General features: G+C 65.9%; 3 protein-coding genes across 5 annotated transcripts; 1 reads left to right on the forward strand and 2 right to left on the reverse strand.

Annotated features, from left to right (window-relative positions):
- Positions 1 to 892: 892 nt before the first annotated feature.
- Positions 893 to 16,053, reverse strand: AGAP2 (ArfGAP with GTPase domain, ankyrin repeat and PH domain 2). 2 transcript variants are annotated; one of them, XM_037515079.2, is made up of 19 exons: positions 11,275 to 12,394; positions 9,806 to 9,864; positions 9,111 to 9,198; positions 8,860 to 8,945; positions 8,570 to 8,717; positions 6,726 to 6,860; positions 6,254 to 6,363; positions 5,687 to 5,842; positions 5,466 to 5,552; positions 5,262 to 5,366; positions 4,699 to 4,861; positions 4,407 to 4,529; positions 3,458 to 3,586; positions 2,529 to 2,588; positions 2,152 to 2,300; positions 1,968 to 2,058; positions 1,644 to 1,866; positions 1,287 to 1,542; positions 893 to 1,135 (listed from the first exon to the last, which is right to left on the reverse strand). In XM_037515079.2, exons 1-19 carry the CDS (start codon positions 12,389 to 12,391, stop codon positions 893 to 895), a joined length of 3,528 nt encoding a protein of 1,175 aa, XP_037370976.1. In that variant the 5' UTR covers positions 12,392 to 12,394. The 2 variants fall into 2 exon arrangements, with proteins under 2 accessions (XP_037370976.1, XP_054552710.1); XM_054696735.1 differs by lacking the exons at positions 2,529 to 2,588; positions 11,275 to 12,394 and adding an exon at positions 15,847 to 16,053.
- Positions 16,054 to 19,120: 3,067 nt separating this feature from the next.
- Positions 19,121 to 21,660, forward strand: TSPAN31 (tetraspanin 31). Its single transcript, XM_037515083.2, has 6 exons — positions 19,121 to 19,298; positions 19,776 to 19,943; positions 20,142 to 20,222; positions 20,554 to 20,685; positions 20,936 to 21,046; positions 21,126 to 21,660. Exons 1-6 carry the CDS (start codon positions 19,236 to 19,238, stop codon positions 21,198 to 21,200), a joined length of 630 nt encoding a protein of 209 aa, XP_037370980.1. The 5' UTR covers positions 19,121 to 19,235; the 3' UTR covers positions 21,201 to 21,660.
- On the reverse strand, positions 20,777 to 24,585 carry CDK4 (cyclin dependent kinase 4). Of its 2 annotated transcripts, none has more exons than XM_037515082.2 (8): positions 24,548 to 24,585; positions 23,771 to 24,005; positions 23,509 to 23,644; positions 23,234 to 23,401; positions 22,991 to 23,100; positions 22,689 to 22,739; positions 22,416 to 22,551; positions 20,777 to 22,199 (listed from the first exon to the last, which is right to left on the reverse strand). In XM_037515082.2, exons 2-8 carry the CDS (start codon positions 23,986 to 23,988, stop codon positions 22,110 to 22,112), a joined length of 909 nt encoding a protein of 302 aa, XP_037370979.1. In that variant the 5' UTR covers positions 23,989 to 24,005; positions 24,548 to 24,585; the 3' UTR covers positions 20,777 to 22,109. The 2 variants fall into 2 exon arrangements, with proteins under 2 accessions (XP_037370979.1, XP_037370978.1); XM_037515081.2 differs by lacking the exon at positions 24,548 to 24,585 and adding an exon at positions 24,387 to 24,434.
- Positions 24,586 to 25,337: the final 752 nt, after the last annotated feature.

A 25,337-nucleotide genomic window follows, 5' to 3' on the forward strand; every position in this document is an offset into this window, starting at 1 on the left:
TCCCGGCAGCCCACACCCTCTTAGCCGCGGCCGGGAGGGTCACGGGGAGGGACAGAGGGTGTGGAACCGCTGGGGGGGCTGGACAGGAAGAACAGGGGGGCGGGGGGCCACTGCAGAGGTACCCCTCACCCGGTCACCACGGGCGCTGCACAGTCACAGGTACGCAGTCACGGTCACAGACACTCACAACCCGAGGGCACCCACCCCACCCCACCCAACGCCCCCCCACGGCTCCCCTACCCCAGCCCTCCCCAGGCCGCCGCCCCTGCCCCCTTGTGGGGAGCAAAGCAATAAATTACAGGCCCCTCGCTGTCCCCGGCCAGCCCCGGCTTCTCTCCTCCCTCGAGATGGCAGTGAGGGGGCCCCGCTGTCGGCGCCCGGCCGCTGCTTCCATCCAGGGGTGGGGGACACACTGACTTCCACTCTCATGGTCCCTTTCACGGAAAGGGTTGGGACCCCTACCCCCGCGGGCAGCGAGGGGTCCTGCCCCTCGCTGCCCTTCCCCCTCACTGGGCAGTGAGATTAGCATGGAAGGGGGGTCCCCGCGTTGGCCGAGTCCGGGGGCAGCCCCCCACGAACGACCCCTCCCTGTGGCGCGCGTCGCCCCAGGAGCCAGCCTGGGTGTGTGCCCGCCTCGGGCTGTCAGCAGGGCCGGACCGGGCTCTCCCGCCCTGGGGCGCAGCGGGATGTCCGGGCGCGAGAGCAGGTGCGGCGGGGTGGGGCGCCCCTTCGGCAAAAACCGACGGGCAGACGCCGAGCAATCCAGGGGGCGCGGGGCGGGGCGCGCTGCGCGGGGGTGTCCAGGCCGCGCGGGGCGGGGCGGGTCCGTCTCGGGGCTGCGCCCTGTGCTGTGCGGGGCTCCCGCGGGCGGCGAGCGGCGTCTCCTTCGCGGCTACACGAGCGCGACCGGGACGTCCGCGCGGCCCACGCTGGCGGCGCTGCTCCGGCGGCGGGGGCTGGGCGTGGCGGCGAGGCCGGGGGCGGGGGCCGCGCCGGGGGTGGGGGCCGCGCTGCCGCCCTCGCCGGGGCAGCCGTGCTGCAGCAGGATGTCGGCGCACAGCTGGCTGCCCGCCTGGCGCGCGTAGAAGAGCGCGGTGCGGCCCTGCGCGTCGCGGGCGGACACGTCGGCGCCGTTCTGGAAGGGGACCCCGCGTCAGCGCTGCGCCCCCGGCTCCAAGCCCCTCCCGGAGCCCCCGCGGGGCCGGCCGCCCCCCCCCCCCGCGCCCGGCCGCGCCCCGCCCCAGGGGGAGCCCTCGGGGAGCCCCGCGCGGCCCCCGCGCACGTACCCACAGCAGCAGCTGCGTGATGACCACGTGGGCGAGCTCGGCCGCCAGGTGGAGCGGGGAGCGCAGCTGCGGGTCCTCCACGCTGGTGTCGAGGGGCCCGTGCCGCGCGTGGGCCAGGAGGAGGAGCACCGCGGCCACGTCCTGGGCCTGCACCGCCGACCACAGCTGCAGGCCCAGGGGCGCCTCGGTCGCGCCCAGCGGCGCCAGGAACAGCAGCTGCTCGTACTTGGCGCGAATCCACGACTCACGCTCCTCCCTGCAAGCGGGACCCGCCCGCGTGAGTCCTCCCCGACCGCCGGCCGGGGCCTCTGCCCCCCCCGGGGCGTCCGGGCGGCCCCTCCCCGCGCGCGCACGCACCGAGAAGAGTCCCGCGTGGGCTTGGCGCGGCCTCGCGTGTCGCTCTCCCACACGCGGTTGGCCATGTCGTTGCCGATGGCCGTCAGCACCAGGGTCAGCTCCCGCGGCCAGTCGTCCAGGTCGAGCGAGCGCACGCGGGACAGGTGCGTGCCCAGGTTCCGGTGGATGCCCGAGCACTCGATGCAGATGAGCGCGCCCAGGTTCAGGCTGGCCCACGTGGGGTCTGCGGACAGAGCGCAGGTCGGCGCGGGCGCCCCGGCGGCGGGGGGGGGGGGGGGGGGGAGCCGCCCCCCTCCCGGGCCTCGGCCGCCCCCTGGCGCTCACTGGGGGCCCCGCAGTCCACGCAGGTGGCGTTGCCCTGGGCGTTGCGGATCGCCTGGATGGCCACGGCTTCGCTCTGGCTGTCGGTGCGCAGCTGCAAAAGGCCTGGCGTCAGAACCGACCCCCGCGAGGCCTTCTCCGGGCCCCGCAGGCTCCCCTGCGCCCCGCGCCCGCCCCTGGCCGTTACCTTGACCTTGCTGCTCTCACAGCACTGCAGGCTGGCGAGGATCTGACTCTCGATGGCCTGGACCCAGGCGTCGCGCTCCTCAAAGCTGGCCGCCTCGAAGTGCCACGTCTGACCCGTGCTGGACACAATCAGGAACTCGAAGTTCTCCTCTGGGTGGGGGGATGGGACGGGATCATGAGGGGCAGCGTTCAAACCGGGGCGCCATCCTCAACCCCTTCCTCCCTGATGTCATCCCAGGCCCCTGGGGGGGGGCTGACGGGTGGGGGAAGCAGAGGGCGCGGGAGAGCAGGAAGCCCCAGCGCATGCAGGGGAAGGCAGGGGCACCCCCATCGCTCTGCACCCCAGCTGAGCGCCCCTCCCAGCTCCCCGCTTGTTACCTGCTTTATAAATATTTCTTAAACTACCAAAGGATTTTAGTTTCCACATTTTGCGCTTGGCTGGTTTCCCGAAGCGAAGGAGATAGAGACAGAGTGGAGAGGGAGCGGGCGCAGGAAGAGACCAGGGAAGGAGAAAGAGAGGCAGCGGAGAGGTGGAGAGAGAGGGACAGTGCCGGAGACAAAGCAGGACAGACAGGTGGGGAGAGAAAGCAGAACCAAAGTCAGTGGCCCCGGAGCAGAGTAGAGCGGAAGCCGAGAGCCAGAGAGGAGGCGCCCTGGAGCCTGGGTGCGGGCCCAGCCGTGGGCAGGCGGGGCCGGTGACCGTGACCCCCAAGGAGCCAGGTTCCCGGGGCGGGGAAGGGTCTGGTGCACAAGGAAAGGGGGGCAGAGCAGGGTCACCAGCCTGGGGGGGGCCCTGGGGTTCAGGAGTCACAGAAGTTCGGGCAGAGTCCCTGGGAACAGGAACGGGGATCCCTGTGGTCAAGGACTTCGGGGGGGGGGTTGGCCATGAAGGGACAGTCTGGAGACAAGGGGCTGCGTGCTCCCAGAGTCCGGGAGCTGAGGCGTCGGTGGGGGGACACTGAGGTCAGGGATTGAGGAACTGGGGGTCCTGTGGGAGCAGGGGCAGCCATGGTGAGGGGAGTCGAGGGCATGAACTGGAACTTGAGGGTCATCAGGCAAGGAAGTCAGAGGATGGGGTTCACGGAGGCCAGAGACTGGGGGCCCCTGGGATAAAAGGCGGTGGTGCTGAGGAGTGGGAGGTGGGGCAGGGGTCGAGGGTCTCCGTCCTCTGTCACTGAGTTGCGCGCGGAGTGGCGCTGGCGGGCAAGCGCGCAGCTCAGGCGCCTTCTCGCCCCGCAGGGGCCAGGCCGGGGACCTGGAGTCGGGGTGGAGGCTGGAGGGGGTGGCGCTGCCCGCGAGGGCCTCACCTTCAGCCTGCCCAGCGGAGCCTTCAGTCTTGGATGGTGTCGTCAGCTTTTTCCTCCTCTGCTTCTTCACCATGGGAGAAGGAGGGGGTTCCCGACTCAGGGGGCTCAGGTCTCCGGATGGGGTACAGTCTTAGGGAGGAGGACACAGCTGCCTCAGCTGCCCCCTCCACAGGTTTCCTGACTTCTCCTTAGCTTATCTCCTCCCCAGGACTGATGTTGGCCTCTAGGCCTCCTGTCCTCAGCTCTCCCTCTCCCGGCCCCCCGATCATTCCTCGGGAGTCTGGCGAATTAGCAGTTTAGAGTAAGACCTGCACGCAGGCCCTGGCTCTGCCACCGACTGGCCTGGAGGCCTCGAGAAAGCCACTTAATCTCCTGAGCCTCCGTTTCTTCATCCCTAAAACGGGGACAATAATCTTGACCTGGGCCTCCCTGGTGGCTCAAGGCTTAAGACGCAACCTATGAAGCTGTCCGCAGCCACCGCAGCTCCAGTTCGATCCCCTGCCAGCCAGGGAGCTCCCCACATGGCGCAGCAGACCTCTCCTGTCTCCCCGCTGCTCCCCTCAGCAGTGTGTTTCAGTCGATCCGCCTGTTCTGTTCCCCGCTCTGTCTCTGGTGGATCCTCTCACCCCCCACACCTTTGGCCTGTACCCCAGCTCTTGTGTGCACAAATAAATAAATAAATAAAAACAACCCTCAGAGACAGAAGAGGAAACTGAGCAATGCAAAGGCCCAGTAATGTGCCCAAGCGGCAGGTCAGGGTTCAAGGTCAGGCAGTTTAGCCCTAGAACCCACTTGTCTTCGCCGCTGTGATAAACCTGGTAGGAATGTGATAAGCCCAGGAGGCGCTCAGTGCGTCACGTGCCAGTCACGCGTGGACCCGGCCTCCGGCTTCCACCGGGTGTCAGTGCCCACCCACACCCCCTGTGGAGGAGGCGCGCTCCTTACTGACCGGTGCTGAGCGCTCGGGCCAAGCTCCGGTCTGGCTTTAGCAGGTGTCTGGATGTCTGGTCTGGCGGGGGCTGCAGGGAGCTGGGGCTGGGGCTGGGGCTGGGGGTGGGCGTGGTGGCTTCGGCTGAGGGGCAGGAGGAGGAAACCTCAGTGAGCCTCCCCGCCTCTGGGCCATTCCTTACCCTCCGCAGCACCCGCCTTCCCGATCCCCCACGCCCAGCCCCCGCGTCCCCGTTCCCTCCTTGCTCCCCACCCGGGACCCCTCCCGCCCCCTCGCCGTGAGCCCCACGCACCGGGACCTTCGCCCATCTGGACGGTGCTCATGTCCTTGACCAGCCCGTTGATGCTGGCCGAGGGGCCAAAGGCAGAGATGGCTCGTGGGGGCCGCTTGCCAGGGACTTTGACTGTCGTTCGCAGCAAGTCCATCTCCTTACCGTGGGTGCTGTGGATGTAATCCTGGGGGGCACAGGGGTGTCAGGGAGGGAAGCATGGGTCCCTCGGTGGTGCTGCCAAGCGTCCAATAGGGAGGAGCTGCAGAGGGAGCTCTGGGGGCCGGAGAGGGAGCTCTGGGGGCTCCCGGGCTGGGACGAGCTCCCGGAGAGCGAGGCCCGCCAGGAGCCGGCTCTGTGTACTCCGGAAAGCGTCCCCGAGTGACAGGCTGGGTGGGGGTCCTTCCTCCATGCGCACCCCCAGGACTGCAAGTTGGGGCGCTGGATTTACTTTTCCATCCCCGGCATGGGCCACGGACGCGCCTGCACAGGACACAGGCCTTGAGCCGCGCAGAACCAAGTTAGTGCTCGGCGGCGGCCCAGAGGAGCAGAGCGGGGGGCACCCGCGGCCCGCCCGCCCCACTCACGTTGATGCTGGGGTGGTAGAGGAGGAAGCCGTTGCTGGACAAGGTCACGTATTTCTTCTTCCATTCTTTGTTCAAGGAGTTGCCACTCCGCTTCAGCAGGAAGCTCTGGGGTGCGCGACGCGCGGGAGAGGAGCCAGTCAGGACCCGCTGCCCCCCCACGGCCGCCCCCCGCCCCCATGTGGCCCCGGCCCCCAGCCCGCCCACCTGCTTGATGGGGATGGCTCGCCCGCTGCCCGTCGTCTCTCCCCGGCTGTCCAGGCTCCGTTTCTCAGAGTCACTGCCCCGCCGGTTCTGGAATGACGGCGGGCGCCAGTCAGGGGACAGAGGGGGTGATGCTGGACGGACGGGTGAAGAGGGGCCCACCGAGGGGCCTTGACCGCGCAGGCGGCAGGGCGGGGGAGGGGAGGGCGCCGCAGACCCCGTACCGCAAAGAGACTCGTCCTGCGCTTGGCCGCCCGGTGCAGGGACCCCGGGGTGCTCAGCCCCGCCACCGCCGCCTCTGCTCGGAGCTCCCGGTGGCCGACATTGGGGGAGGACGGGAGGGAGGAAGAGTAGTCGCTGGTGTGGCCGCCGTTACTGGCCTGGGGGGGACAGAGGGGTCAGCGGCACACGCGAGGCGCCCCCGCCCCACAAGGCCGCCGTGACCCCTGGACGTGAGAGCTCGAGAGTTTCCCTGATCTCGTCGCTATCCGCTCGCCTCGCCGGCGACAGTGGAAGTCCTCGTGCGAGTTGCGCAGCGCTTCGGTTTTGCAAAGCCGGCTTCACACGCAGCGTGCGGCTGACCTCCCGGCCTTGGGGGGCTTGGGGACTGGCTCCAGGGTGGCGGGAACCGCGGTTCAGAGCTGGTGGATCTCCGGTCCACGCACTTTCTACAAATACTGTCACTGCCTTGTCCGGCTGCCTGCCCCGGCCTCCCGGGTGGGGTCCTGGGCCCAGCGCCCTTCCTCTGCATCTTATCGGCCCCCGCGAGGGACTCGGAAGCCACAACTTACCTGCCCAGCCACAGGCGTGGAGGCAGCTGAGTGGCTTGGAGAGCTGGGCAGGGACTTGCAGGCCGCCAGAAGCTGTTGCTGTTTGCGCAAAGTCACCACCTTCTGGGCCACTGAAGGGGAAGGGAGGGTGGAGCAGGACAGAGACCCAAGACCCTCTTCGATCACTCGTCGGTGCTCAGATCTGACCAATTCCCAGGAGAGGACCCAGGCCCCACGTCCCCGGTCACTGTGGCCTCCGTGCCGCTGCCTGTAAGCTCCCAGCTCCTCCAGCCCCAAGGGCCTGGCGGCCGTGAGGCAAACGTCTGACCTCGCTGCTCCCTGCTCCCACCCACGTGCTCCCGCCCACGAAGGCTAATCTCCCATCTCTCACTGAGAGAGGCCTAGACGCCTGTCCTCGAAGAACCTGCCCTCTAAGAACACACCAGGCTCCCAGCTCCCTGGCCCCTGCATGTGCTCGGGATCCCGCGCTCACCCTCCTGGAAGACCCGGTCCACGTTGAGCCCGTAGGTCGCGCAGGTCTCGTAGTAGCTGCAGCGCTTCATGTCTGCACACAGGGCCCGGGCGCGGGCGTCGCCCACGACCCGCGGGGAAGAGGCGCTGATCCTGTCTGCAAACAGGACAGGCGCAGGGTTGGGGGGTCTCCCTCACTGTCCCTGCTCTCCTTTCTGTGCGCCAGCCCCAGCGAAGAGAGAAGGTCCCTCTCAAGGCCACCTGGGTGGCGTGTCCAAGCCCTGAGCGCCGAGCACAGGTCCAGGCCCCGCGCGGCGTGAGCAGGGCTGAGCTGCGTGTGTCCAGAACATGCCAGAGGGGAGTGGAGATTTCTGACAAGGGGTGAAATAGGTGAGACTCGCGAGAGACCTTCATCCTGCCTGGACATCCAGTGAGCTCTGAGCTGCAGGGCTGGACACCTGTGGAAACCAGGAGGTGCCCACGCCCCCGGCAGGCCGCTGGCTGTGCGAGGAGCAAGGCGGCGAGCAGCAGGAGCCGGCAGGCCCTGCAGGCCAGGCTTCCAGGCGGAGAGCCCTGCCCACTCCACACAGGGGTCCTCCCTGGGCCAGATGGACAGTCCGACAGCCTCCGCATCACTCCTTTGAGAACTGCAGGTCTGTTGCCCTCTGCTTTCTCCCATGCTGGCTTTGGGTTTTCTCTTTGTTTTCAAATACCTTCCTTTAAAAGGAATCAGCCTGACCCAGCTGTAGCAAGAGGCCGAAGCGTCAAAGATTTTCTACCCACACCAGGACCTCTGAGATTTTCTCTGTGTTCCGCCATGGTGGCATGGGGTGTCCCGCCGTGGTGGCACGGGGTGTCCCGCCGTGGTGGTATGGGGTGTCCCGCTGTGGTGGCATGGGGTGTCCCGCCGTGGTGGCACGGGGTGTCCCGCCGTGGTGGTATGGGGTGTCCCGCTGTGGTGGCATGGGGTGTCCCGCCGTGGTGGCATGGGGTGTCCCACAGCGGTGGCATGGGGTGTCCCACAGCGGTGGCATGGAGTATCCCATGGCATGGTATGGGGTATCCTGCAGCGTGGCATGGGGTGTCCCACAGTGGTGGCAGGGGGTATCCCACGGCATGGCATGGGGTGTCCCACAGAGTGGCATGGGGTATCCCATAGTGGTGGCACGGGGTGTCCCATGGCATGGCATGGGGTATCCTGCGGTGTGACATGGGGTGTTCCGCAGTAGTGGCATGGGATGTCCTGCACTGTGGCATGGGGTGTCCCACAGCGGTGGCATGGGGTGTCCCACAGCGGTGGCATGGAGTATCCCATGGCATGGTATGGGGTATCCTGCAGCGTGGCATGGGGTGTCCCACAGCGTGGGATGGGGTGTCCCATGGAGTGGCACGGGGTATCCCGCGGCGTGGCATGGGGTGTCCCATAGTGATAGCATGGGGTATCCCACAGTGTGGGATGGGGTGTCCCATGGAGTGGCATGGGGTATCCTGTGGCGTGACATGGGGTGTTCCGCAGTAGTGGCATGGGATGTCCTGCACTGTGGCATGGGGTGTCCCACCGTGGGGGCATGGGGTGTCCCGCCGTGGTGGCGTGGGGAAACGGCAGTGTGTGAGCCCAGGGAGGTGACATCTCAGGAGAGGGGAGGAGACTGCTGCTGTCTGTCCCTTTCTCCTGGGAGAGTCCCCCCTCTGCCCAGGCCTTGAGGCGTTGGCGCTGGGCTAACGGCTGCCTTATTTGGAGAGCAGGCGCCTCCGGGCAGCTACGAACATCTGAAATGTGACCATGTCCGGCCCTCACCAAGCTGTCACCTCTGTGGGCATCTCAGGGCCTCCCCAGGAAGCAGTGCTTCCCCAGCCCCACCTTACCTTGTGTCCCCACCAGCGCCAGGGCCAGACCCCCTCGGCCCTCCCCACGGAGGGAGCTCAGCTGCGCGTGGAGATGGCTCACGGCCTGGAAACTGCTCTCGTCCTCCAGGCTGAAGACCAAGATGACAGCGTCTGCCCAGCCTGAGAACTGGCGAGGAGAAGGGAGCAAATGGAGGGTCAGAAGAAGCCACTCCCCTGGACGCTATCCGCGGGGTGCCTAGGAGGCCAGGCCTATCCCTCGGCCAGAACCGGCCCCGGCCCACCTGCCGACCCCTCCCCTCCCCCCTCACCTTGGCGTCAGGGGCCCCGGCTTCCTCTCGGATCAGCACCAGATGGGTCTGTCCGTCCACCAGCATCTCTTTCTTGTGCTGTTCACCTGCCCGGAAGGAGCGGAGGAGGCAGCTGATCAGCCGTCACGGTCGCCTGACACCCCCCCCACCCTGTGCTTGAGCTACCTGTTCCCCTTGGGGTCCGCACCTGCCTAGTCACTGATCCCGACCCTGAGCCCACCCTTAGCTTCCGGTGACTCCTGAGAACTCACTCTCTGTCTTCTCCAGCACCTGGTATGACCCCGTCAGGAACCGGTGAACCAGGGATGACTTCCCACTCCTGGCGTCTCCCAGCACGCCCTGGGGACAGAGACGGAGCGGAGATGGTGGGGAGGAAGAGGAAGCGGCACTTGGCTTGGAGCCTCCAGAGAGCTCAGGGGACTGGCAGTGCCAAGTGTCGAAGGAGGATCCCGCAGGGCCGGGATGAGAGTGGAGGGCAGCATTGGGGGAGCTGGGCCACGAGTAGGGGAAGAAGTCACCCCAAGTGGCTTCCCTCACAGTGGACCCAAGTTGAAGAATGTCACAGCTCAGGACCAACTTTTGTGTGTCATTTCGGAAACACACCAGTTGCGTGTGTGTGTGTGTGTGCGCATGTGCACGTGTGTGCATGTGGCATGGCACAGCCTGAAGTATTCGTGGGGAAGTTTCACCCACTTCCAGGCAGCAGAACCCGAGGTGCTAGAGGGAGAAACCAGAAATGCGGGCGGGTCTGACCGTGGACCCACGGAGGAGCCAACGGTGGGAAGTTCGGCCCAGCCCCAGGGCAGCGCCAGGAGGCGCGGCTGCAGGATTCAGGAGAGCTGGCACGCCCGGTGGTGCTCGCAGAGAGGGCGAGCGGGCAGAGGAGAGGCGGGGAGGGTGCGGCCGGCGGGGCATCAGCCTCTGCACAGAGGCCCGGGCTACCTACCAGGCGCAGTTCGGGAATGGAGCGGCTCAGAGTCCATTCCTGGCTGTTGACCACGGCCTCTGCGAGCGAGAAGGCGGTAAGGGGGGCGCTCCAGGCCCGGGAGCCGCCCCCCTCGGCGGCCTCACCCCCGCGGGACCCTGCCGGGGCTGGAGGCCGCGCGGGCGGGCCCCCCAGGCCAGCGTCTCCCGCGCGGGGCCGCGGCGCGCCGGTTGCCTAGCAACAGAGCCAGCAGCCGCGAACCCCGGAGTCGGCGCCTCCCCGGGCGCGTCCCCGCCGCCGCAGGTCCCCGGCCCGGCCCGGGCCCGGCCCAGACGAGGCCGCCTCCTCCCTCTGGAAACGCGCGGGGGGAGCCCCTCTCCCGAGAGCCGGGCGCCCGGGCGGGTCCCGGGGGGAGCTCCGGCCGAGGCGGGGGGCCCCCCATCTGCGTGTCGCGGGAGAGAAGCTGAGGTGAGGACCACCCCGTCCCCGTCTCAAGGTCAGCAGCGAGGCGGCCCCGACCCCCCGCAGTCCCAGGAACGGGGCGCGGATTCCCCCGTGCTCCCTCTCCGAGGCCCCCCGCGCGCCCCAAGAGCGGCGGGGAAAGGCCGCGTGCCCGGCCGGCGCAGACGCGGGCGGGGAGCCGGGCGGCGAGGCCGAGCTGCTCCCGCCACCTGCCCGCGCCCGGCCCGCCCGCCGGGGCCGCCCCCGCGCCCGACTCGGGCCGGGCGCTCTCGGGGCGCGCAGCTGCGGCGGGGACGCTGGGATCCGCCGCCATCTGCTCCCCGCCCGCTCCGGAGCCAGAGCCCGGGGCCGCCCCCGCTCCCGGACCGCCCCCCTGCCGGGAGCGCGAGCCGGGCGAGGCCCGCGCCGGCGGCTCCCCTCCGCAGGAAGAGCCGCCCCCGGGCGTGGAGGAGCCGCGCCGCCGTCTCGCGCCCTCCAAGCCCGGGGCGCGCGGCCTGCGCCGCGGCTCCGCCCCCTCGGTCGCTCGCGGGGAGCCCCGGGCCTCGGGCAGCTCCAGGCCGGTGCGCGGCGGGGACCCGGCTGCCCGCGGCGCGTGGAGGGCCCGGCCTGCGCCCGGGGGGGTGGCCTGCAAGGTCACTCTCACGCCGGCGGCCCAGCGCCCGGGGAAACTGAGGCCTCCTCGGCCCCTTCGCCTGAAGGTCCCCCCGGGCAGCGCACACGCGGTGTCCACGCTCCCGGCGCCCAGCGAGGCGGGAAGTGGCTCGGGGGCTTCCCTTGGCGCCCCTGCACCGTCCCTCCGCCCAAGGGCACGGGCTTCCCAGCCGCTCCCGGCCGTCCAGGCCCTCCGAGACGCGTCACTCTCCAGGCTCACAGGCAGCTGCTGACCCCCGAAACCGCACTCTGGGCCCCAGCGCCCGCAGAGCCCGGCCTGGCTCACGGCCCACCCGCGAGGCTTCCCGAGTTCGAGTCCGCCCGCCGGCCCTCCCGGGCTGAGCACCCCGCGCCCCCCCAGGCCCGGCCCTACTCACTAGGGGACGTGCGGAGCTCTGCGCCCAGCAGCTCCCTGGACCCGCTGCTGGAGGACAGGCCCGGGGGTCCGGCGGGGGGCCCGGAGCCGGGCGGCCCCCCTGTGCTCTTGGTGAAGATGCCGCTGATGAACTTGAGCATCTTGCGGTCGCGAGTGGAGGCGCGGCCCCCCTCGCGGCCCCGTTTCAGCCCCGGAGCCGGGGGCTCCAGCGTGAGCGGCGGTGCAGGCCCGGCGGGCTGCGCGGCGGCGGCGGCCGGGGCCGGGCTGGGCGCCGGGACGGCCAGCGGGGGCGGCGAGCCGGCGGGCGGCCCCGGGTGCAAGTCACTGTTGTCCAAGGTCTTGCTCTTGCCTTTGCGCGGGGACAGCTTGCCTCGCGCGGCGGGCCCGGCGCCGGCCCCGCCGGGGGCCGCGGCCGCCCCAGCCCCGGCGCCGGCCGCTGCGGAGCCCGCGCCGCCCTTCGGCCCCTTGGCCCGGGGCTTGGCCTCGCCCTCGGGCCATGACAGGCGGCTGCCCGCGCCCTTGGCCGCGCCGGCCTTGGCGCCGCTCGTGGTCACGGTCTTGCCCGGCTTGGGGGCCGGCGGGGGCGGCGCCACCTTGAGCCTCCGGCTGCCGGTGCCGGGGTGCGGCGAGGACGAGCCGGGGACGCCGCCGCCCGCGCGGCCCTCGGGCTCGGGGCCCCCCCAGCTCGGGCTGCTGAGCAGGGGGCGTCGCGCGGCGGCGGGGGCGCCCCCGGGCCTGGGGTCCGGGCTCAGCCCCCCGGGGAGCGCGGGCCCGGGCGGGGCGGCCCAGAGCGAGAGGCGGCGGCCGGGCGCGGGGGACGCGGGGCGCGCCGGGCTGGCCGGGGCGGGGGGCTCGGCTCCCCCGGCGCCCGCGCTGCTCGTGCTGATCCACAGCGCATCCTGCCGGTGGAACAGGCGCTCGTGCCGCTTCTTGCCCGGCTCCTCCGCGCCCCGGGGGCTGCCCGGGTCCCCCGCCTCGGCGCCCCTGGCCCCGGGGGCGCCCGCCGCGGCCGCGGACGGGGAGGGGGGCGGCGGGGGCACCGACTCGAGCTTGACCAGGGTCAGCGAGATGAGGTAGGTCGTTGTCCGGCGCTGCAGCGCGCCCGCGCCCCGGCTCATGGGGCCCCGAGACCCCCGAGCTGGGGAGGGGAGGGGGCTCCCCCGGACTGCCTCAGGGGGGCCCGGCCATGGGGCCACCCTGCGCGCCGCCCCCCGTCCCCGGACCCCGCTGAGCCCCCGGCCCGCCTCCGCCGCCGCCTACGCCCCCCTCCCATCACACGGGGCGCCCCCTCCCCATGCTCCCGCCCTGCGCCCCCGCCCCGCTGGAGCCCCGGGACCTTGGTGCCGCTCCAGGGAGGCGCGCCGGGCCGTGCGCCCCGGCCTGGGTGGGGGCGCCGGGAAGGGCGGGGGAGGGCGCGGGAGTGGGGGGCAAGTCGGGAGGGAGAGGGGCGGGCGGGGGGCCCGAGGCCGGGGACGCGAGCCGCGCGGGGGGCGGGGGCGGGGTGGGGGCGCGGGGCGCCGAGGCTGCGGCCGGGGCCGGGGTCTCGGGGAGGGGGCCGGCGGGCCGGCGCGGGGGCTGCGCGGGGCGCGGGGCAGGCGCCGAGACGGGGCGCAGCGCGGGCGGCGAGGAGCGAGGCCGGGGGCCCGGGCCGGGGCTGCGAGGGGCGCGCGCGGTCCGGGCGCGGGGTCCGGGGCTCGCCAAGGCTCGGCCGGGTCCGGATGCGCGCTGTGTCCGGGCGCTCCCTCACATTGAGGAGGAGGCGGCCCCCGCCCCCCCACTCGATCCCCCCCACACCAGCAAGACGGTCTGCGAAGGCGGCGCAAAATCCAGGACTGGATTTCTCCTCCAAACCCTGGGCTGGATTCCCGGGAACCGGGGCGCGCCCGCTGCGCCCGCCCTCCCCGCGCCGGGGCCGGGGCCGCCGGGGGCTGCGCGCGGGGCGCGGGGGGAGCGGCCCGGGGCGGGCGGTCGCGGCAAGACGAGCGCGTTCGGGGCACTGACATTTCTGGAGAGGCTGAAGGGGGAAAGTGGGAAGCCCTGACAGCACCCCCTTTCCAAGCACCCCCTCTTCTGCCTCAGGTACTGGAAAGCAGTCCTTTCCCTGCGCCCCCACCCCTCCCCCGGCCCCCAATACACCGCCGGGCCGAGGCTGCAGGCCGGCTGTCCCAAAGTGAACTTGGACAGTGTCCCCTGGGGATGGGGACCAACACGGGACTCAGTGGGGTGGGGAGGGAGGGAGGGCGCCTCAGGAGGAAGACATGGGGGCCCCAGGAGCCGCGGCCTAAAAGAGAGTCAAAGGCTCCAGGTCAAGGTGGAAGGAAAAGGAGTCTGTCTACCGTTGACACCCCCCAAGCCAAAATGCATCCGGTCTCCATAGCAACCGCAGCTCCAGGAGTACCTCAGAAACAGCGGGGAGAAGCAGAGAGGAGGGATCCGTGTGGATGCTGGGTGGGGGACCCGCCGGGGGATTTTGGGTTATTGGAGGTTCTGTCCTCAACCCAGGTACCCACGAGTGGGGTACTTAGCACCCCCAACTGACAGGACCCCTCAGACGAGGCCCTGGAACCAGCCTCTTCTGGTTTTCCATCCAGTCTCCTGAGGTTTGTGGGCTGGGACTCTTTTAGAAGGTTAAAGAGGAGAGAGACAAACGGGTAATGTCTGCTCTGTGTCCCCCACACTTCTAGGGGCCCTGGGGTCCAATGCTCACTTTCCTCCAGTCCAGGGAGAAGGATGGAGGGGTTAGGCCAATGGGGGACAGAGGCTGAGACCCAGTAAAGATAGGGTGGGAGTTGGGAGAAGTCTCCCCAAGCCTTGGGGACCCCTCCCTGGGACATGGGGAGTCTCAGCATCCCCCTAATTTGGCGTCCCACCCTCCTGACGCAGCCGAGACTATAATAAGTGCTGTCGTGGGCGGCTCTTGGAGGCAGGAGCCAGCGGCAAGCTCCAAGCTTGCTAGGCCCGGTAGGGGGTGAGGGTGGGGGGTGGAACCAGGGCGCTGGGTGCCCTTTGTTCTCCCAAGACCTGTACCCACTACCTGGGAGGTGCTGCCCTGAGGTCACCCAACTTCCCCCCCACCACTCCCTGCGCCAGGATGACACAGTCCCCAGGAGAGGACATTTTCCAGTAGGCTCTCCGAAAGGGAGGGCGCTGGCTTGATTTCCTTCCTCCTTTGGTGGCCTCAGTTTTCTGTGTGTTCAATGGGAACAGAAGCGCGACTTTTCGGGAAGGAGTAGACACAGGACTTATAAGGAAAGAAGGGATTCCAGACTCTGCTCGTATCCCAGATTCCACTCTGCTCTTCCTCCTGCAGAGCGAAGCAGACCTCCCTCTTCCACCTGGCCTGGACAGAATTCCTCCCCTTTCTTTTTCCTGCAGGGCTGGGGCTTAGTTTTCCTCCCCAGCAGCTCCCATGGGGCCACTCCCCCTAACACGAGCCGCCAAGGTGGGGAGATGCCAGCTGTAGCTCTTGGCAAAGGGTGGGAGACAGGAGGTGAGAGGGGCACCCATTTCAGAAGGGCAAGGGGAAGGGGAGCAGACTGTTCCCCTGACAGCCTGAACCACACTGTTCCTCCCCCAGCGGATGCGCTGGGGCCTCTCCCAGCAGAGGGGCCTGCACGGGGCGTCCTCCAGGGAGACCACGGTCTCCTGGCCCATCGGTGAGGCTGCTCCGCAGGAAGAGGTGGGACGAGAACACACGATGGAAGGCCTGCTTCTCCAGCACCTCTCAGGAGCAGAGGAGCCTGTTTCTGGCAGCTCCGAGGGGCGTGAGATGAGAGCAGGCTGGAGGGGACCCCTGGTTCTGCCCGTCTCTTAGTGGTGGGGCCTTGTGGATGGGGAGCGACTGCTCCCGCCTGGCCCCACCGCAGGACTACAGGCTGGGGTGGGCAGGAGGATGTGGCGGATGGTGTTGCCATGGCAGCACTTCCTCCCTGTGTTGTCATCACTTGCTGTAATAGCAGGAGAGGTAGAGCGGAAGGTGTGGGGTGGGGGGGGGAGACAGGGGCAGGCACATGGGGAGGGGCGGACCAAGAAGAGTGCTGAGGACTTCTCTGCACTTTGCCTGCACACAGCACGCAGAGTGAGTGTAAGCACATGCTGGGAGCCAGCGTCTCTGTGTGTGTGTGTGTGTGTGTGTGTGTGTGTGTGCGCGCGCGCGCGTGTTTCTCTCTACAGCTGGAGAACAAGAGGTCACGGATCCTTCGTGGGGCCTGGGAATGGACACATTGTCCAGTCCCAGAACCTCCTGCCCCAGACTGCTTCCTGCTCAGCTCCCCAGGCAGGGTCCCCGTCCGCCGTGGGTCTGCTCCAGCCTGGTTCCCCCTCACTCCCCGACTTCTCCATTGCCAAAAAGGTCAGCTTAGCACTGACCTGGATTTTGATCCCTTGGGAGGAGGATGGGAATTGGGAAGAGGAGCAGTGATACCCCCCGCATCTTTTTCCATCCTTTTCCCAAATGCAGGCTTCCCTCGGGTCCCAGCTCCAGCCTGGGCACTAGGAAGTAGCTGATCGGGAAGTGACCCGGCCACTTCTGGTCCCTGATGCTCCCCAAGTGGGGAGCTGACCTCTCTCTTACCTTGTAGGCTGTCCAGTGAGGCTCGGAGGCTGTCCCGAAGTTCAGGGTCGCTCTCCCTCTCTGTCAGCTCCCTGAGGCGGTTCAGGGCTTGTTTGGCCACCTCATGTCTTCTGATTTCTGCTCTCACTGCAGCTGCAGTCACCTGCCTCTGGGCGTGCATGTTGCCCAGACCTGTTTTGCCAGGCTAACAGCAACCTCTGGCCCTGAAGCCCATGGCCCCCCAAATGCCCAGCCCCCAAAGCCCCCTTCTGCTGTGCTTCAGAACTCCCCGCCCCTGCCTGCCCTTCCGCCTCGTCTCTCGTCTGTGGGCCTCACTTCCTGACTGATGAGTTTCAAACCCACAGCTCGAGACAGCACTGCCTCCTGCACCTTCCACTCCCTCTAGCGTTGGTCTGGCAGCGCCGGCAGCCAGCCTCTGCGGATTCCCCAGCCAGGTGCGTGGGGAACTTGCATCCTAGGCCTCCTGTGGGAAGCGGGTAATTAAGACGGGTGCTGGTACAGGGAGAATGTGGCAAGCCAGGGCCCAGGTGCAAGCTCGGGCTCTTGGGGACCCACAGATTCGTGTTCACTTGCAAACGTTCACAGGAATCCATATGCACACATGGTCTGCCGCCCTCACAGCTCCGCTTTCCAGCTTACTTCTACTCACCTCTCACTGGACACATCCCAAGAGCCTGCATGCTTGTGTCTTGCAACGTAACCCTTCCTCAGTCAGCGACCCCGCTGCAAACACCTCCTGGTTAAAAGGGCCAAGTATCAGGCCTCCCTGGTGGCACAGGGGTTAGAGGCAGTGCTATCAAGCTATCGCCAGCCACTGCAGCACGAGTTCGATTCCCCGGCCAGCCAGGGAGCAACCCACATGGCGCAGCAGACCTCTCCTGTCTTGCCTGCTGCTCCCCTCAGCAGTGGATTTCAGTGGATCTGCCTGTTCTTTTCCCTACTCTGTCTCTGGTGAATCCTCTCACCTCCCCCAACTCTGGCCTGTACCCCAGCTCTTGTATGCATAAATAAATCTTTAGAAAAATAAAAGGGCCAAGTACCTGCGGGGCGGTTATGGAGGACAGTAACCTATAGTTAGACAAAACCTCTATGCTCCATGGTCACTTACTTTAATGATAAACGCGTTTATAGCCGCAGCACACTCTCATGTATATCATCCTCGCAGCAGGCCCGAAGGGTAGGGTTACTACCTCTTTTCTGCTGTAAAGGGAACAGCAACTCAGAGAGGCCACGAAGAGGTAAAACAGATACAGATCTGGGCTTCTGGTGAAAATTCTGATACCCCTTTCACTCTGCCACACAAACAAGGGCGCACATTTGTTTCCTTTATCCCTGACACCACTGTCTTGTCCTTGATTTAGGGCCTGAAGTAGAAGAGGGTGGGGTAGGAATTTAAGGACAGATGAAGACCTGGGTGGGATGTGAGTGGGAGGGGATGGTGGGTAGTTTCTTTGTTTCAGGACGCAAACCTTTCTGGCTCTTCCCAATGCTGCGTGTCTTCCTGATATTAATTTACGAGAGCAGCGCATGGGAACTGAGTGCATCTTTGTATAGTTGGAGGTAAGGAAATCGGGCTGGGATTACTCACCAGAAGCTGTAAAATAGCCTGAGCCATAACTGAGTGTTTCCCAAGTGCCAGGTACTATTCCAAGCCCGCTACATTTAGTAACTCACTCAGTCCTCACAGGCCAGGAGGTAGGTGTATGGCTGTTAACCCGTTTTACAGATAAGGAAACAGAGCTTAAGTAACTCACGGAGGCTACACAGTTGCTAAGCGCAAAGGGGACTCTTGCAGCCTGGCTCCGGCAGAGAGACTATATACTCAGCGGTCGCAGAATCCAAGGACACGCACCCCGAAGTCATACCGTGGGGGCCACAGGGAGGGTTTTCAGTTTTGTTCTTACTAGGGCTGCTTCTTTTTCATGGGGTAGAGGGAGCGTGCCCTCCCCACTCTGGTGACCAGAGCAGTGTGTCAAAGCACTTAATAATAAACATATTGGGGGCCTCCCCGGTGGTGCAGCGGTTGAGCGCTGGGTTACAAAGCTGCCCGCAGCCTCTGCAGCGCCGGTTCGATCCCCGGCTGCTCCCCGGCCACCGGAGGAGGGTCCCGCATGGCGCGCAGACCTCTCCTGCCGCCCACTGCTCCCCTCAGCAGTGTCCTTCGGTCCTTCTGCCTGCTCTGCTCCCCGCTCTGGCTCTGGTGAATTCTCTCGCCCTCCCGCGCTTCTGACTGTACCCAGTGATTGTATAAATAAATAAAGAAATCTTAAAAAAAAAAACACACACCAAGATAAGATATTGAAAAATAAAGGAGAAAAATGTAATTTGATACTGTTTAAAAATAAACATATTGGGCCTCCCTGGTGGCGCAAGGGGTTAAGCACAGCACTATGAAGCAATCAGCAGCCACTGCAGCACAAGTTCGATCCCCGACCGGCCAGGGAGCTACCCACATGGCGCAGCAGACCTCGCCTGTCTCCCCGCTGCTCCCCTCAGCAGTGTATTACAGTGGATCTGCCTGTTCTGTTGCTCCCAACTCTGTCTCTGGTGAATCCTCTCACCCCCCGCATCTCTGGCCGGCACCCCAGCTCTTGTATGCATAAATAAATAAATCTTTAAAAAAATAAAAAACACACTGATTAGCCATCATGCCACCCCCAGAGTGTGTGGGGGTCCGCTTTCCCGTCATGTGTTATACTCCAGTCCCCCCCTTTGTCCGTTTTTGCGAGACCCGGATCAGGCAGGCCTTTGAAGGCGCGGGCACACCTGTGTGCACCTGTGGTCTGCGGCCACACAGGCGCGCGGCCAGGCCTCGCGCGTGCACGCCGCGCGCCCGGGCGCAGCCACCCCGGCCCCTGCGCGCGCTTGGCGCGGCCTCCGCGTGTGGCGCAACAGCCCCAGCCCTGTTGTCATCATGAGGTCACCGCCGGCTGCGGGGGAGGGCGGGGCGCGCTCCCCGGAGGCGGGGCCCCCGCGCGCGCCCCCCGCGCCCGCCCCTTCCCGCTCGGCGGGCGTTTCTCCGGCGCGCCCCCCGCGGGCCTGCGCCCCCCGAGCCGCGAGCCCGGACACCGGCCGTCACCCCGCGGGCTTCGAGCTCGGGGTCCGGTCCCGGGAGCCCCGACGAAGCCCCGCCCCGAGCCTCAGGGCCACCCAATAGAGAGCCCCGGGGGGCGGGGGCCGGGCCGGGGCGTCGCGCGGGCTGATTGGCGCCGGGGCCCGACGCCCGCCCCGCCGGAGGCGCCCATCGCGGGGCGGCGGGGGTGCAGCGCAGCGGCCGGGGCCGGCGGGCCTGGATTTAAAGAGACAGCGGCTGTCGGGGCCCGGGCAGACGGTCGCCGGGACCCGCGCCCCGAGTCCTTGGGACCACTTGGGTCACCGAAGTCGGGGACATGGTTTGCGGCGGCTTCGCCTGCTCCAGGAACGCGCTGTGCGCGCTCAACGTGGTCTACATGGTGAGCTCCGCAGGCCGGGGGTGGGGGGCGCCCCAGGGCGGCAAGACAAGTGGGGGGAACCTCCAGGGGACTTCCGCTGGGGAGTGGGGTGTCCTGGGGATTCCGGGAAGATTCCCGGGAACTTCCGGCCAGGGGGGATTCCGGGGGACTTCCGTGGGAGGAGGCGCGGCTTCCGGCGATCCCGGGGCCCGCGGCGGGGCGCGGAACCGAGGCCGAGGCCGCGCGGGCCCGTGACCCCGCAAGGGGACGTCGGTGTCTCCCCAAGCAGCAGCGACCGGTGGAGCGAGAGGCGCCGTCCCTACGGTCACGGATTCCGGCGCCCCCGCCTTCCCCCGAGCGCCCCGACCGCGCCCCGGGGATGCGCTGGCTCCCGCCGGCCCCTCCTCTCCCGCGTCCACACTGCTCGGCTCTTTTGGGGGGTCGAGCTCCCTCTGGCCCCCGGTGACGGCTCCCTGCCGCCCCCTCCTGTCCCCGCAGCTGGTGGGCCTGCTGCTCATCGGCGTGGCCGCCTGGGGCACCGGCCTGGGCCTGGTGTCCAGCATCCGCATCATCGGGGGCGTCATCGCCGTGGGCGTCTTCCTGCTGCTCATCGCGGTGGCCGGGCTGGTGGGGGCTGTCAACCACCACCAGGTGCTGCTGTTCTTTGTATCCTGAGCCCAAGGGAGGGCGCGCGGGGCTCTGGGGGGCCGCGGGGTCTGGGCGTGAGAAGGGCCGCAGACCCTCGGGGTCCCGCCCCCTACCACACTCTGAAGTCTGTTCTCAGCCGACAAGGTTGTGAGTGCTGGGGAGGGTCGGCTCTCAGTGGGACATGAAGGAATCATTCCCCCTAACTCTGGCTCTCAGTACATGATCATCCTCGGTTTGGTCTTCATTTTCCAGTTTGGAATCTCCTGCTCATGTCTGGCTATTAACCGGAGCAAACAGGTAAAGGGGGTGCCCTTGGAAGTGTTCGCATTCCCCCCTCCTTTAACCTAAACTTTCCTCCTCCCTGGCCCCAAAGATCATTCTGAGGTCAGTCACTCCCAGACGCTTAGCCACTTGCTCCCTCTGGGACGTCAGGCTGATTTTCCATGAGGACGACGACCACCTAGGGGAACCGAGGTGGACATCTACCCTTGCGCCCGCGCATGCCCTTGCTTCTGAGGGATGGTCGTTCCCTCTGCTGGGGGAGGGGGGGAGATGCACTTGAACTGAGACCAGCTTGGGGGCTAAGGTTCGCGGCACCAAATAACTTTCCTCTGCCCATGTCCCCCAGACAGATGTCATCAGTGCTTCCTGGTGGGTCATGAGCAACAAAACCCGGCATGAATTGGAAATAAGTCTTGATTGCTGCGGCTTGTTCAACCTCACCACCTTGCATGAACAAGAGCATACTTTCTGCGCTGCAGTGAGTTGGGGCGGGGGGCAGGCGGGATGGGGGCGGAGAAGAGACAGGAAAACCGGGTAAGAATAATGCCTAAATTGCCTTGCATCGGGGCTGTGTGGGGTGGGGTGCTGAGGCCACGGAATTAGCTAAGCGGGATCTTATCTGTAGGATACAATCAAGAGCTAGTAAATAATTCCAAGCGCCATTCTCCGTGGGCAGTGGGTTATGCTGCTTAGCAGTTCTGCATCCTAACACACACCTTCATCCTCAGAGCTGCACAAAATGGAACACATGCCAGTTATGTGGAGAAAAGTTTCTTAAGCATTCAGATGAAGCCCTGAAAATCCTGGGGGGTGTCGGACTCTTCTTTAGCTTTACAGAGGTAACCTTCCCTCCACAGCTCCGCGTCTGAGCCCGAGGTTCCGAATTGCTGCTGATTTTGTCTCCTCCTGTTTCTACAGATCCTCGGCGTTTGGCTAGCAATGAGATTCCGGAACCAGAAGGATCCGCGAGCCAACCCCAGTGCCTTTCTATGAGACCCTGGAACTGTCTGACTGCTCTCCCTGAGCTGTCTCTTCCCTTAGGGAAAACCTCGGGTCTATAACCCTTTTTGTTTGAGAAAAAGGAAAAGGCCCTTTGCCATATTCCCTAAAGGTGACGGAGTACCTAGGCTTTACGCCTGGATGTATTTCAGTGGGAACAAGGTTACACGGAGTACAGAAAACCTTCCCTCCCCCTAGGTGGGTATGACAAGCTCCACAGAGTGCATGAGACGGGATGGGAGCGGAGACATTGCTGGCTCTTTCTCCCCCCGCCCCCTTCCATATGCTGGGCCACCTGAGCACACCTGGCCTGCCTCCAAGGGTAAACAGACGGAGCCAGGGAGAAAACCACAAGGAACTCATTCTCGTGAGGAGCAGGGCCCAGTTTGGGGAAGTTCAGTGACTATAAAAATAAAAGCCGTTTTAACTCCATATTCAAAGAAAAGCTCAAGTGCCTTTCTTCTCTGGGGCCAGTGGAGGCCCGCGGGCTGTGTAAGCTCTGCCACCCGGGAGAGTCTGCGATTCTGCAAAGTTCCAGTTTACATCTGGTTTTTCCAAATCCCCAATGGCAAAATCAATCAGAGGAACCATTTTTTTAAAAAAGACCTTATTTTTGTTTTGTTTGCCCTGTATAAAAAAAGGACCCCAATATCAAGGTAGGGAAGGGGAGAACAAGGAGCACACCCCTTGTGAGGAAATCGGGAGAGAGAAGAGTACACCCCAAAAGGAAGGATGGAAGGGGAATGTCATTAAGGCAGCAAAATACTCTCTGTAAAAAGTTGGGGTCAGAGTCTCCACAGCCTCAGAGGTAAGAGCAGAGATGGCCCCAGTGGGGGGCTCTCCCCTCAGGTGTTCCAAGGGAAATGAAAGCGGCTCTTGGTCCCGGTGCAGCCACTCCACTGCTCACTCTGGGTTACCTTCTTTTTGTAGGTAACAGTGCTGCAGGGCTCGGAGAGCAGAGATTCGCTTGTGTGGGTTAAAAGCCAGCATCTCCTGAGAGGGGAGGCAAAGGTCAGAAAACCCGGTGGGAGAGACTTCAGCTCACCCCACTCAACCTAGGGTGGCTATTTCCGTCATCCCTCTGTCTGAATGACCACATACAGCCGCAGTTAAAACCGGCCCACCCACCAATCCAGCCTCCAGCAACCGCGATGGCCTGGATCCCTCTTAAGCTGCTGTTTCCCACCCAAGCCGGGGCCCGTCCGGTACCAGCAGCAGCTGCGCTCCAGCCTCCTCCATCTCGGGCACCACAGACTGCACTGGGCGGGGCCCTCTGGGGGAAAAGGCTCCGCGGGGCAGAGACACATCTCGGGGCCAGTCCTCTTCTGGCGGCAGCCCAATCAGGCTGTGGGGGACAGAACCCGGGTCAGAAGATTCCTCCTCCCGCCCCATCTCCAGAGACAGAGCCACCTGTTACCCGGGCTCAGCAGAAAGGGAGGGACTAAGAATGGAAAATACTTTCCCCCCTTCCCAGTCACTTACTCAAAGATCTTGCCCAACTGGTCAGCTTCAGAGTTTCCACAGAAGAGAGGCCTAAATGACGAAAGGACACAGGGAGCGGTCACTTTCAAAGATAAGGCAGTGGAATGATGGCTGCTTAGTGGCCCAAGACAGAGGATATGGGTAGTAAAGGGATATGAATTTCCTAATTCCACAATAGTTCAGAGCTGCTGACGTGTACAAGGTGGTCGACAGCATTCAGGGGAAAGAGTGGACGGGGCCTGAACACGGTTTACAGATAAGACATTTGAGAAAAGATAATTCAGAATACTTGGGTCCCTTACCTTCGGCGGAACATCTCTGCAAAGATACAGCCAACGCTCCACATGTCCACGGGTGTTGCATACGTAGACTGCAGAAGCACCTCCGGGGCCCGGTACCAGAGTGTCACAACCTACCCGGAAGAGGAAGAGTGGGTGGGGGGTCTTACAGCAGGTGACGCTGAGAAGCAAGTGACCTCACAACTGCCGCGGTCACTCTCCTACCCCGAGCAGGACCCATGTCGTGCCCCCCTCCCCCGCACTGACCACTGGTGTGAGCGCCATCTGGTAGCTGTAGATCCTGGCTAGGCCGAAGTCAGCCAGCTTGACTGTTCCACTGCTTGTCACCAGAATGTTCTCTGGCTTCAGGTCTCGGTGGACGATGCTGTTGGCATGAAGGAATTCTAGGCCTCTTAGAAACTGGCACATCAGATCCTGGTTTGAAAGGGGAGGTGCAGAAGCTAGACACCACACCTGAAGCCCAGACACATTCTACTGCACAGGTCCTGAGCTTTCCCGGTGTCCGCCCACCACACACTCACCTTAATGGTCTCCACTGGCAAGCCTGGCGGGGGTGCCTTGTCCAGATACGTCCTGAGGTCCTGGTCCACATGCTCAAACACCAGGGTCACTTTGGTCTCCCGATCCGTTCGTGCAGTGGCGCAGACGTCCATCAGCCTGGCCAGAACAAAGGGTGACTCGGCGATCATCACCTTTGACCCAACGTGGCCTCCCCTATTTCGTCAGAGCCCCCCACTTATCTCCTGACCACCCCTCCCCACTCCCAAAAGTCCACTTTCTCACCGGACCACATTAGGATGCTCAAAAGCCTCCAGTCGCCTCAGTAACGCAACCTCCCGCACTGTGCTGATGGGGAGGCCCCCTCCAGCACCGTCTCCGTTGGGGACTCTCACGCTCTTGAGGGCCACAAAGTGGCCACTGTGAGGGTCGCGGGCTTTGTACACAGTCCCATAGGCACCGACGCCAATCTCGGCCACTGGCTCGTATCGCGAGGTAGCCATTCTCAGGTCGGGGGACCCTACAGACAGAGACTTGTATCCCCGGAATTCCCTTCCAGAGGGCGGGCGGCGGCGGCCTGCCGCGGTGCGGTGACCCCCACAAGACATCACAAAGACCCCCCACCCCTCCCCCACCCCACCCTCCCCGAGGCCGCCCCTCGGGCTACACAATAACTCCACTGCCAACTCTGCAGCCACGTGAGGCCCTAGAATAAAAACTCTTTTCCCGCGGGGCCATCGCGCCCCGCACGGAGGCGATCCCGCGCGGCGCACCCCGGCATCGCACCCCCCACCCCCAGCTAGCACCGCCCTGAGCCCAGAGGCCCCACTTCAGCCCCGCCGGCTTCCCGCCCCGCAGGACCGCGGAGGCCGCATCCCGGGGAGGGCTGCGCGCAACTCACCCCGAGCCCGGGGCGCGGGGCCACCCGTTATCGGGGCGCGGCAGCGGGCGCCCGCCGCGCCCCGCCGCGCCATGCACCCCAGCTCCGTCCGCGGCAGCGGCAAGCGCGGGCGGGACCCCAGACTAGGCCGAGCTCGCGCGGCCCCTCGCCCCCACCCTCACCATGTGACCAGCTGCCCAGGAGGCGCGCGGAAGCCGGGGGGGCGGGGAGAAGGCCGGACGCGCGGGCATGTGACCGCCACTCATGCGCAGAGGGGCGGCCGGGAGGGGTTCGGCCTGGGAAGGGGGCGGGCGGGCAGGGGGCGGGGGCGACGCGGGCCACGTGACCTGTTGCTATCACACGTGACCGCCTGACATTGCTCGGAGGAGCAGGGGTGTGGCTGCGCGTCCGCACACGTGACCGGCTGCCGCGGCGGGGGGGCCGGGAGGGCGGCGCCCGAGGCGGTGCCATGGCAACCCGGGCCACCCAGCGCGCATCCCGCCTCCCGCCGCAGCCGGGCGGGCGCGCCTGGGGCTCGGCACCCGCCCCGGGCTCGGTGTGGGGCCGGGGCCGGCCCCGGGGTGGGGGCGGTGCTGTCGCCCTCCCGTCCACCGCCGTCAGAAGGCACCCCCTCGTTTGTGTCTTTGTTTCACTGACTCATTCATTCAGCACATTCTTACAGGGGTTCCGGCGTGGGGTGGCGGTGGGGTTTCTTGGTTTCAGCCACTAGCCCTTTGCAGCAGGGATAAGGCTAACCATAAAGACGCAGCCAAAGTGTGGCCTTATAAAGCGGGGTAGCCCGTGCCCCTCTGAAGGCAGCGTGAGCATGAAGGGATAAAAGGCAGATGGATAGTCATCCAACGGGAAGGCGCTGGCCCGCCCTCTTCCCGGCTTCCAGCCCCTCCCAGCGAGGTTTCAAGCGTAGACCAGATGCCATCTGGCTGAGAGGTTATTGATGATCAGGAGACCGGA

The sequence above is a fragment of the Talpa occidentalis genome, unplaced genomic scaffold (genome assembly GCF_014898055.3).
Source record: "Talpa occidentalis isolate TD23 unplaced genomic scaffold, MPIMG_talOcc4v2.1 talOcc4.16, whole genome shotgun sequence".
NCBI classification, from domain to species: Eukaryota; Metazoa; Chordata; class Mammalia; order Eulipotyphla; family Talpidae; genus Talpa; species Talpa occidentalis.

Excerpts from the sequence above, each read along its gene's own strand:
- AGAP2 (XM_037515079.2), bottom strand. The coding sequence starts at position 12,391 with ATGAGCCGGGGCGCGGGCGCGCTGCAGCGCCGGACAACGACCTACCTC. Across the intron at positions 5,367-5,465 it reads GAGCCATCCCCATCAAGCAG|AGCTTCCTGCTGAAGCGGAG; the intron begins GTGGGCGGGCTG and ends CGCGCACCCCAG. Across the intron at positions 2,301-2,528 it reads AAGAAATATTTATAAAGCAG|AGGAGAACTTCGAGTTCCTG; the intron begins GTAACAAGCGGG and ends CCCCCCACCCAG.
- TSPAN31 (XM_037515083.2), top strand. The coding sequence starts at position 19,236 with ATGGTTTGCGGCGGCTTCGCCTGCTCCAGGAACGCGCTGTGCGCGCTC. Across the intron at positions 19,944-20,141 it reads ACCAGGTGCTGCTGTTCTTT|TACATGATCATCCTCGGTTT; the intron begins GTATCCTGAGCC and ends TCTGGCTCTCAG. Across the intron at positions 20,686-20,935 it reads AGCATACTTTCTGCGCTGCA|AGCTGCACAAAATGGAACAC; the intron begins GTGAGTTGGGGC and ends CTTCATCCTCAG.
- CDK4 (XM_037515082.2), bottom strand. The coding sequence starts at position 23,988 with ATGGCTACCTCGCGATACGAGCCAGTGGCCGAGATTGGCGTCGGTGCC. Across the intron at positions 23,402-23,508 it reads TGCCAGTGGAGACCATTAAG|GATCTGATGTGCCAGTTTCT; the intron begins GTGAGTGTGTGG and ends CTTTCAAACCAG. Across the intron at positions 22,200-22,415 it reads CTGGAGCGCAGCTGCTGCTG|GAGATGCTGGCTTTTAACCC; the intron begins GTACCGGACGGG and ends CTCCCCTCTCAG.